The 11310-nt window shown below is 37.5% G+C and overlaps 1 protein-coding gene across 2 annotated transcripts; it reads right to left on the reverse strand.

Moving 5' to 3' along the window:
* Nucleotides 1-1503: 1503 nt before the first annotated feature.
* Nucleotides 1504-9177, reverse strand: LOC18435168 (S-adenosyl-L-methionine-dependent methyltransferases superfamily protein). 2 transcript variants are annotated; one of them, XM_006845219.4, is made up of 8 exons: nt 8924-9177; nt 5327-5453; nt 5171-5232; nt 4434-4592; nt 4100-4244; nt 2699-2770; nt 2118-2226; nt 1504-2006 (listed from the first exon to the last, which is right to left on the reverse strand). In XM_006845219.4, the coding sequence occupies exons 1-8, from the start codon at nt 9015-9017 to the stop codon at nt 1905-1907; spliced, it is 870 nt and encodes a 289-aa protein (XP_006845282.1). In that variant the 5' UTR covers nt 9018-9177; the 3' UTR covers nt 1504-1904. The 2 variants fall into 2 exon arrangements, with proteins under 2 accessions (XP_006845282.1, XP_020523310.1); XM_020667651.2 differs by having other exon boundaries at nt 4428-4592.
* Nucleotides 9178-11310: the final 2133 nt, after the last annotated feature.

Genomic DNA, 11310 nt, shown 5'->3' on the forward strand with positions numbered 1-11310 from the left:
ATCTAATTCTAACAAATCGATTCTTCAAAGCCATCACAACTTTCTCCTCATATCGAAGAAAGAAAACGATCTTATTATGCCCCATTATTTTAACCTTCGGAGCATATGACAAGCTCCAACATCTTTTAGCCCAATCAAAGAGACCAAATATGTCATTCGAAAGGGGGGAGAAAGACCCCACTACTAGAAACTTCGCATTTGACAAAAGCCCACCTTATAAATCGTACCTGATAGTAACCACAGGGTCTCCATGGTCTTCATCTCCTACTCCAATCTCCCCAAGCTCTCTCTCCATGCTTTCTTCTGAGAGATCTTAGTCTCCACTCTATAGGCTTAGTTTTCATACTTATTTTACCACTTTGGCATGGTTATGGACAAGATTTATCCCATGGATTGGTGGATAATTGAGTTTGGCATCCTATGATTCGAACGCTGTGCCAAAACTTCTTATATTTATATAATTATGGATTAAAAATAGCTTAATGATCACTCTGCAACAGGTTATATTTTCCCCAATCAACAGAAGTCAACTTGGTCCAAGCAGCATGCATTTTGCATGGTCATACCTATGAGGAGCAAAAAAATGTTTCGCCTTTAAAAAAGTACGAACACAAAGAAGAATAAAGAGGAGGGAAGAAGAATCAAAAGTCGTACTGCTTCAGAAGTGGATTAGTTACAACCTCCATTGATTGATGAAAAGGAAATTAGTTCCAATCAAAGGGAAGAAATAATTCCGCCTCCCATTTTACTAAGAAATCCTTAGCCTTTCATCTAACATCCTTGAGAATCCAAAGTCTTTATCTCTGACTACAAATTAGTCATGATCAGGGGCTCAGAGGTTAGTGTTAGGGTCAGGGGAGGGAGAGCTTATGTGAATCCACTGATGTGAAGGAGAACATCTTTAGTTCAGAAGAGTGAGCGCTTCTTTGCGGCAATAGAGTGGAGGTCAACAAATTAAAGGTGCCTTCCTCATTCTAAAGACTTGTTATTTAGGGTTGTAAAAAGTTTATTTGAGGTGACAACTTCGTCCTAGAGCAACAGAAAAGGTTGTTCCGAATCTTAAAAGCCCTCCAATGGATACATTTCAACCTTGAGATATATTTATATTAAAAAAAAATTCAAGTAATCCAAATATCACAACCTAAAATGCATTATCTCAACCATTTATTTTCAAGATTTTCAAGCATTCATATAGCTCAACCCGCATTGTTTGAGGAGAGCTTTAAAATTCATAATTAGGGGTCGAAACAGACTTTCAGGCCATCAAGAGAATTTCCAACACTATAATTATTACTTTGATTATTTGAGGTGGACATCTTATATACACTGCACCTAGGGAATTATTCGACTTTTTTATGTCTCATGAGGGATCACACGTACCCCTATTTGGTATTACGACCCCAATGCCTTCCCACGTCTTGCGTTGCATCTGTTCTTACAATATCCGACATTACACGGGGATTTCGAAGAAGGCCTGAAGACAAGTATTCTAATACACAAGAATGACAAGAAGTAGAAGATCAATTATGCACATGAAGTTCCAAAAGATTCATCAAATAAATAATAAATATTGGCTGAAGGGCAACAGAGGTACCACAGCTATCTAACTCGAAATAATTTTTTACCAGTTATGAAAATCAAATAGAAATTTTGCCAATTACCAATGTTTTAGAGCCCAAAGTGGGCGAGCGATCCACGGCAATCCAGGTCTCTCCCCAATCCCGTAGAATTGCCCGATAGCATTTTTTATTGGTTTTCATTTTACCGATTTGTCACCGATTCAGCTGACCTAGATCGGTACAGTGGGTGGGCAATTAAAAACCCAATTCCGGGTTTTAAAACACTGACAGTGACAATTGTCTGAAGATCGCAGTGTACCTCCTCTAATGTCCATTGCAAAGCTCTTATAGTTTCACTCCAGAATGAATTGCAACCACCCCACCAATAAGATTTTCATATTCAACCTTTTGAAATCTCGCATCTGCAATCATCTGTGCAAACTTTTCCTGCAGGAGATGAAAGAAACTCAATTTCCAATATCTGGTATTTCTGTGTACAAAAGATTGACAAATCTCTCTCTCTAGAGAGAGAGGGAGACCTCGCCACTAAAACATTACCTGCGAGGGGAATCGGCGAATGCTTTCGACCAAATACTGATAAGAATCTCGATCACCCGCTACGAACTCTCCAATTGCAGGAATGATTGAAAATGAATAAAGATCATATCTGTGATGTAGCAAGAAGCAAAGGAAGTACGTAGTTAGCAATAAAATAATTTAGCCCCTTGACTTGCTTCGTTTTATTATTTTGGGTAGTTTAGTGGTAAGAATCAAACTTTTTTTTTGGGACAACGTTACAATCTTCAATAACTAACCAATCAAGCCCAAACCTGATTCCTAATTTTTTTTCTTCATCTATAGACCAACATGTGGAGATGCAAAGCAACACAAGATTTCTACATTTAATAGGGAACCAAACAAGCATGTCGTTTGATTAAGTATTAAATAAGAAGCACAGATTTTCAAGCAAGAATGGAAAGGCAAGGTAAGCCAATCCAAAATGAAGCAACATATGGCAATATATCTTAAGTTACAGTGGTGGCATAGCTAATATATGGAGATTTGAGTGGGAGAAAATACTTAGATGGAGAGTTTCTTCAAATCTTGAGACCAAAACCATATAAAGAATGTGAACTCACATTTGCTTGAATACTGGGACTTCCACATGACTCAGCTCAAGACAGAGAAATCTGCCACCTCGTTTGAGCACTCTGGAATTGCACAACAAAAATCAATATATGTCCTTACATGGTGTCGGAAAATCCAAAATTAAAACATATTAAAGATGGATTATCATTATCCGGCATATTTAGGGGAATAACATTTCTAAGGAAACACCGGCATCATTGTAAAACAGACCTCAAATCAAGAATTGAGCAGGCAACCAAGTACAGCAAATTGGAAAAAAAAGGGGGGGCAATTATGTTTGTGCTCAGAGCTCAGACCTTCCAGTAGGATGAGTTTTGAAAAACAAATCAGAAGTCTCATCCATTACTTATTCTCAAACAAAAGCTAATAAAATTTTCGGAAAATATAACATTCTAGGTAAAAACACTTTCGTTTTAACTCCTTTTACTGCAGGGGTTACAGAAAATGTGTAGAAGCATTGCTCACCATCGAGCCCATGGCCTAAATGGTCTACATCAAAATATACAAATATATAATGGTTTGAAGCAATGTTGTCAGATTTGCTTCGGAGTCTGCTTCGGTTTGGTATGAAAAATGAAAACAATTCAGTGCTTCGGCTGATTTGGGGGAAGACTGTGGGTTTTTTTCTAAATGTTTAAAAATAAAAATGTATTTTTATATATTATAAAAAAAAATGAAATTGAAAAATAAATAAATTAGTTATCACTTATCCATTCAATCCAGTTAACTTTTGAGAGAGAGAGAGAGTAAATAAATTATTTACTAGCTATATACTCAAAAGTTAACTTTTGAGAGAGAGAGAGAGTAAATAAATTATTTACTAGCTATATACTCAAAAGCAGTTAACTTTTAAGAGAGAGACTGAGAGAGAGAGAGAGTATAAAAAGTATAACCGGTTAATGGTAAAACTAAAAGCTAGGCTAAAAAGTACAAAAGGTGACGGTCAAAGCAAGCCTTTAGTAAAACTTTTAAGAGGTTGAGAGAGGAAATTACCCTGGGAAACATGGGTACTTTATAAACTACTGATTTTTTTTTTTGATGCCCTCGTAAATGTTACCTATTATCATATTTTCCCTCAGCCGAATCCACCCGAATCTGGCTGAAGCGGGCCGAATCCAGCTGAAGCAGTTGATTTTTTCTTCATTTCGATTCGGTTCAGAGTTAAAAACCAAAGGCTTTGGCCTCTTCAGCCGAAGCGAATAGAATTAAACAACATTGGTTTGAAGCTATACTGTTTGCCTGAAGTTTATTATATTCTCCCAAGTGCCCAACAAGCCCATCTCAGACTTTGACGGTGGTCATGGACTAGTATATAACCAACGATAGTTCTTACATCAGTTTCAAATGTGAAAATCTTCTATAACCATCGACTATGAATTTAAGTAAATTACCTGTAAGCTTCTGCAAGTGCACGTTCTATATGTGTTACATTCCTGATCCCAAATGCTATTGTGTAACCATCCATTGAGTCATCATCAAAAGTGAGAGCTTCTGCATCACCTTCCACCCATACAAGTGATTGAGCTTCTCCAAGACCTACAAGGCAATGAAATTTTGACATGATTGATGAGCTTCACTAGTGACAAGGCATAATCTATAATGTAGGAGATAATATGCAACATCCAAATGATAACATTCAATACAAAAATCCACAATCTTTGAAGCGAATCTTTTTATCTTTATTTTTTATGAAAGAAGTATATGATCTTAGCATCATGCCTCCACCTCTCTCTATGGCATGCTTTTTGCCGACACTCAACATGGCAGGGTTGATGTCGCAGACAAATACACGAGTCTCATCCTCAGAATTATCTTCTAAGCCATCTTGCAGGGCTCTCCTTTTAACACCATTGATGGACTCCAAAACTCGAAATGCAATATCACCTGTATGAACAACAATTGAAATGATCTTGTCAAAAAAGCAATAAAGAAATGCCAAGAAATGGTTGGTTTCATATTTCAGCATCTTTCAGGTTTCTATATAAATTGGCAATATTCACTGCCAAATTACTTGTAATGTATCTATTTTACCCTTTCAAGTATATAAACCGAACTGCTCCATGTTCATAAGATAACTAGATAATTTGCACTTGCTATTCAGTTCTTATGAAGCAAGAACAAAAAAGCATAAGATTTTAATGAAGATAATATAACCCTATTATCATTTATTTCTCTTCTTTATTAACATGTACCTCATTTTCTTTTACAACACTTTAATCCCTTTTACTTTATTTACTAGTGTCCCATTTCATCGTTATGGTTTTTCTTTTTCCCAAGTCTCTTTTGTGAAAAAAGTATATGTCCTTCTCAGATGATTGTTTCCATCCAATGAACTTGTCTACTATTTCTATTCAGTGAGCCTGCCTTACTAACACCCATTAGAGTGGGGATCAATGGGTCCACCATGGAATGCTATAAATAAAAGAAATGCTTTCTGCTGAGAGAGACTGCAAGATGCTAACCTGTTCCACCGGCCACATCGAGATGCTTCATCCCTGGAAAAGGAGCCAGTTTGGAGACTAACCTGTAAACAAGCCATTGCAGAGAGCAGCTCAAGGATAGGAAATATTTAGCAAGTTTTAAGCAAAATATTTCTAGATATATATAACGTACTCAACCTGTCTTTCCACAATCGATGTAGGCCGACACTCATCAAATCATTCATAAGGTCATAGTTGGGAGCAACACTACTAAAAACATTCCCAACCAGTTTACTCTTTTCCTCTTCCCCCACTTCTTTATATCCTATCAAACAATTAAACATCAATATTAACTGACCTCCAAGAAGGCACAAGTAGCAATCAATTTCAGCCGCCTAAACTGAATCCAGAACTATGCTCATACTTTAATCTTTTCCTGTTTTGAACAAGTAGTTGCGTCTTTTTTTCTTTTTTTTTTTGAGAATGAAGTTGTGTCGATAACTTTAAAATGCAAAAACAAAAAGAAAAAAAAAGCGTAAAATTTCATATATGTACACTTTTTCTGAAATTCACAGCCATAGCTTCAACCAACTTGGTTAGAAAGCAGTATTTTTCTTTTCCACAGTTGCATAAGTTCTTTACACTCATTCTACTAATAAGAAAGAGGGCCAGGTTCAGACTCCAGCATAAGTTGTTAGAAATGGAATGCAAAATTACCTTCAACCGACTTTCTTAGAAGCAGTATTATGTGGAAGTGAATGTTCTTTACCTCAACAGAAGGCCAGTTTCAGACTCTAGTCTATGACTTCACGGTATATTAGAAATGGAATTTCAGACTCCAAACACCATATCAAGCAATTAGAAATCGAATTTCAGACTCCAGATACCACAGTAAGCAATTAGAATTTGAATTTCAAACTCCAAACACCACAGTTAGCAATTAGAAATGGAATGACGTAAATACCAGTTCTTCAGTAAGGCAAGCTCAGAAACTTCGGGTTCATCAATCAAGCCCCTTACATTTAGGCATATTATCTACATCTACAATTCATTCTGTGGATAGCTCATTCTTTTGAGTCCCTAAACAAAAGAAGGTAAACTACCCCATTATTGAAGGAAAATTCAAAAGCGGAACTTAACTTCATAAGTCAATATCCAGGACACCATCTTTTCTTCTTCATAAGTACACATGGGACAGTTTTCTAACTCATAATAATGCTTAGTTTTCAGATTACTAATAAAATATCTTTCAAAAACCACGTTATTAGCATAGTGGTAAACCATTTTACCCTGTATTGAGAGGCTCTGGGTTCAGGTTCAATAAAGGGCATGTATCTTTCATAGTATACATCTATAAAGTATAAATACTCTGTGTCCAAATAACGGAGATGCTTGACATAAGTGTCAATGCTCCATTTTGGAGCACTGCATAGTCCAAACATATAACCCACATGTCTGGTCCATGTCAATTTGTGTCACCATATGTCAAAGTTTTGATACACGCAGACATGAAACACAAAAGGAAGAAATTGGAGTACTCGAATGACATTTTGATGAGCACAAAAAGTCTCCCATGGAAATCTCTAGAAAAGACAAAAACGCTGGAGAAAATGCTTCAACTTGAACTCGACTATAAATCTTTTGGAACTCAACTAGAGCTTCAGAATCACAATACTTAATCAGACAGAACTTAAGCAAAACGGGGTTGAAAATCAAAAGACAAGTGCCAAATGCACCTCTAGATACAATTGATCTATTGGAGATCATATTATAGCTCCTACCCACTTGAATACACTATTATCAAAAGGTCCTTTGTTGAGGTGGCATCCACAATGTTTGTTCCAGATAGACTCCATAAAAAGGAATGTACTATCACATCTCTTACTCTAACCCGATTGCCCTCACATCCTACCCGACCTTCCCAATCCTGTTTTCTTCCCCCCCATAGAGTTCCTATTTATCTGCTTGTAAGAGTGTTGGGAAATATAGTCAAACTACTGATTCTATGTGGATTGTCTCGGGCATCGTTGTTTTCTTGGAGAATACTTCAAGCCAATACACCCAATCCACATAAGACTACTAATGGAATAAAGCAAACTACAGGAAAGGTTATTTCCTGAAACACCTATCATTAATAGTAGAGAATGTTCTTTCTAATATTTCCAGATAAAATTTGTGTAATCATCATTGCATTCTGTTGATTCTAAGGATCAGTGGTTTACTCATTATAATCTATATAAGAAAACAAGGAAACACACTGAATGTAGTGGAATGATTCCATCACAAGTCTGAAGCTCCAGATACTTGCATATCCATTCCATTTGAGAATTAACCATGTTCACAATCAATGTGTTGACAATACGCCTAGGAACTCTTTAAAAAACGGTATACACAGCATTCCAACCCCTAAGGAAGGAAGAACACCATGAGAAACATGTCTACATTCACCTCTTAGGAAGTATAATCCTCAGCAGATATAATATAACAAGCCAAACAAGTCATCAAATACCATGGAACAAAAAAAAAGCAGTGGGCTTCCCATTCTAATTCCTACCAAAATGAAAATTATGTAATTCAGTGTTTCAAGACTTGGGTGAGTCTACTCGGACTTGGCCGAGTAACTCGGGGTTGGCCTATGGCCAAGGGGAGTTCCAGTGGCTAACTCATACCCATTAAAATATTAAAAACCCAAAAATTTAGGTAAAAAGAGTCTTCGATATATGCTTTAGAAATACATTTTTTATATGATGTATGCGCATTTTATGATGATTTGGGAACTTTTCTTATTACAGGCTCCAATTCTTTATTGTTCCCTGTTTTTTTCATTTTTCAGAAATATTTCAAGGTACAATTCAAAAATTTCAATAATATATATTTTATATACTTTTTTGGACTTTTAATGATTTCAATTGCTTCTTTTAATTCTTCTCTCATTTTTAACAGATTTTTTTAAATTTTTCTGAATTTTATGCTTTTCTTGACTTGTACAAGACTACTTTGACTCAGTCGAGTTACTCAGGCTTGGGTCAGGACTGAGACTGAGGTCCAAGCCAAGTTTGAAAACATAGATGTAATTAAAAAAACCTTACAGATTTAAATTTTGAGTCATTACATTTGGTTTCATTTCAATCCATCTATAGTTTTTAGCATCAAATGAGTAGAGCAATAAAGCCAAGCCATCAAACTCACTCTATAAAGTATAAACCAAAGTGTCAAAAAACATAAAAAACAAAATGTCTAAAGCCAGAGCTTTGAAGAAGGAATTTTCTCTTCACAAAATCCATGCTTGCTTTAAAAATCTAAACAGCGTAAAACATTCAATTAATATGACAAAGGCGAAAAATCCAAGCACTGCTGCTATAAATCAGGACCCACAAAACCTTTGCAGGAAAACCTAAAACATGATTTATTCAATAAAACATGACTAAATTGAGCATTCCTCTCAATAATAATATCCATTGCACAAAATGGAACAGGTATGCAACGTGACCATAAATTGATATATGCTATGATGTATCGGATACGATTGACTGCTTATAGCACTCAAGGATTTATAGATCTTATAAGCGTGTCAAATCTTCCATTAGTAATGAAGACGATAGAGAATAAAGGACAAGTTTTACAGTAACCACAACTTTCATTATTTATAGGATTAAACGTATATATAAAATGTTTACTATTTGAAATGAGAAACAATTAAAACAATAATTTTACATAGTAACTGATTTCAAAAAATTAAACGTATACATAAAATATAGACATTTATTGCTTATTTCAAGACTTTAGAAGACCTACCGAAGCTTGTAGCGTGATCATGGAGAAAAGAAGAACTAAGAAACATTGACTGGAGCCTGTTTGTTAAGATCCTGGCCCGGGTTCTTATGGCCATGGCTTCTGACACTGGCTTTCTTCTAGGGTTCGTATTGATTTCTACGGTTTATGTCTTAAGTTTTAGAGGTTCAGATGAAGCAGCGGCAATGGGGATAGACTGGTCTCCTCCCTGAAATGGAGATTTTTGTGGGAGCGTGCATTCTAGTTTTGGTTTGTTTGAAAGGAATCAGTTCAAGTTTTGGGGATTTTATACTTCTTAGTGAGAAATTATAAAAAGCATATATTAAAATTACAACTAACTCCCTAAGAATAGGCTTCCTATGCAACTTACCTTAACCAAATTTTTTCTTTTCACTTTTTACCCCAAAATATACTTTTTTAGCGAATACTCCAAAGTAAAAAGAGGTACATTTTTTAGAAAAATACCTTTTTTATACATAAAAATTTAATTTTGGCTGGACATTCATGTTGGCTTTCGCACAAAACCATAAGCTACATGGGTTGCCGGACCGCAATGTACCAATTGCTGGATCTCATTAAACTAAAAAAAGTGTCAGACCGCTCTTTAACATTTCCAAACCGTACTTTGGACTTGCTGTCGAACCGCATGGGCCTATTGCCGAATCGTTTCTTATCAGTATCAGACCACTTTGGGATATTGCCAAATTGCTTGTTATACTGTCGGACCGCCTTTTTGTGTGTTATGGGAAAAGTTAAGTAGTTGAGATAGTGACGTAGTATTGATTGGTGCTGGCAAAATATGAAGATGAAGATGATGAATCACTAGATTCAGAGAGAGAGAGAGAAAGGAACGTGAAAATGGTGTGTAGCACCTGAACTGATGGATTCAGTGTTAGATTCTTTCCCTAAGGTGTGTGTTGAGGTAGAAAGTGGCTTTGGGAGGAGGCCCCACCAGATCTTGGTAGGCTCCTTCTGTCCTCCGTTAGATGATACTTTTGGCCTAGGGGACTAGGCCAAGAGAGGTTGGGGTTTGTCGTATGTGCCTCATGTTTTATCTTTGAGCAAGGGGTAGAGCTGCATTTGTTTTTTCGTCGAAGAGGGATGCGGATAGGGATCGTAGCATGAGATTCTATAGAGTGCATGGGAGACTTATGACTTTGATCGACTAGAGCCCCTCGGTACATCCCTCTTATGCGTAGAAAGTTCGTTCTTGGGTGAGGCTTTGGGGTGTCGCCCTCCACATGTGGGATGTCTCGGTTCTTAAGCAGATTGTCAGCTCTTTTGGTTAGTTTTGTGAGGTTGATTATAAGTTGCTAAATGGTTCAAATGCTTCCTTTGTGAGAGTCTTGATTAACCGTTTCTTGGGTATCCCTTGCCTTAAGAAAATCTCTGTACGAGTGGGAAAATAATTGTTCTAGATTGACATTACTCTGGAAGGGCATTGGTTGGAGGAAATGGATACAAAGGATGCTCTGGAGGGTATTGGTGGGGCTCAGCCTCATACAAATTTTGAGGAAGGGTGGATTGAGGTGAGGAATAGGAGGAAGAAGCAAGTTCCAACCACGTTTCTGCCAGCTGGAAGGCGGAAGAATTTTTTCTCGAATAATTCCAGGGGCTGTTACAACCAAAAAGCTCGTTGGTGGAACAAACGGCAAAATTTTTGAAATTAGAATTTAAAAACCTAGAAAATGTGGGCAGTGGGAAGGTTTCCTCCTATTAACTTGGACGGGTCATTTGACGGTGATGAATTGAGTCATGGCAGGGCAACGGTGATGAACATGGGTGACTTAGAGCTGGAGGTGCACCGTGTGGGTTCATCTACTCAAGTTTTCGATGACAGCTGCCATTCCCTAGAGGAGGCTAGAATGACCACTGAGTTGGCAAAAAATATGGAGCGTATCTGGCACTTTGATCTTGTCAGTGGCTCCTGTGGGCAGGCAGTTTCGATCTTTGAGAGGAAGTCGAAACGGTGGCCTACCATCTCCCGGGTGAACTGGTTTTTGCGACAGCACTTGAGTTTCTCATGGCCTTGGCATTAAGTTTGTTGCTGATGACGGACAGGAAGAGGTTCCTCCCTTGTAGAAGAGCTGCGAAGAAGCGTACCAGCCCTAGTGAAAGGCAACTCTTCGAACCCCTTCTTGTTGATCCCTTGGCGATCATCCCTATCGACGATTCGGAGGAGGTGGATGGAATGCTTGGAGGCTACGTATGACGCTGTGGTGGAGGTCATCGAGAAGGAGGACGTTGTTGACCCTCTGTCGGGACTGGTGGAGAGGGCAACGACTAACCCCATTTTTATTATTCTACTCTATCCTGATGCTACTGTAGGGGAGGGTGATGTTGTGGCTATTGATGTTGCTGAGGCAGTGGACGAGGTTAGCAGGGACGAC

This window comes from Amborella trichopoda, chromosome 13 (genome assembly GCF_054954075.1).
Source record: "Amborella trichopoda isolate Santa Cruz 75 chromosome 13, AtrichopodaSantaCruz75HAP2 v2.0, whole genome shotgun sequence".
NCBI classification, from domain to species: domain Eukaryota; kingdom Viridiplantae; phylum Streptophyta; class Magnoliopsida; order Amborellales; family Amborellaceae; genus Amborella; species Amborella trichopoda.

Coding starts and splice junctions, on each gene's coding strand:
- LOC18435168 (XM_020667651.2), bottom strand. CDS start 9,017: ATGGCCATAAGAACCCGGGCCAGGATCTTAACAAACAGGCTCCAGTCA. Junction 2,771..4,099: donor GCACTTGCAGAAGCTTACAG/GTAATTTACTTA, acceptor GTGCAATTCCAG/AGTGCTCAAACGAGGTGGCA. Junction 2,007..2,117: donor TTCGCCGATTCCCCTCGCAG/GTAATGTTTTAG, acceptor CATCTCCTGCAG/GAAAAGTTTGCACAGATGAT.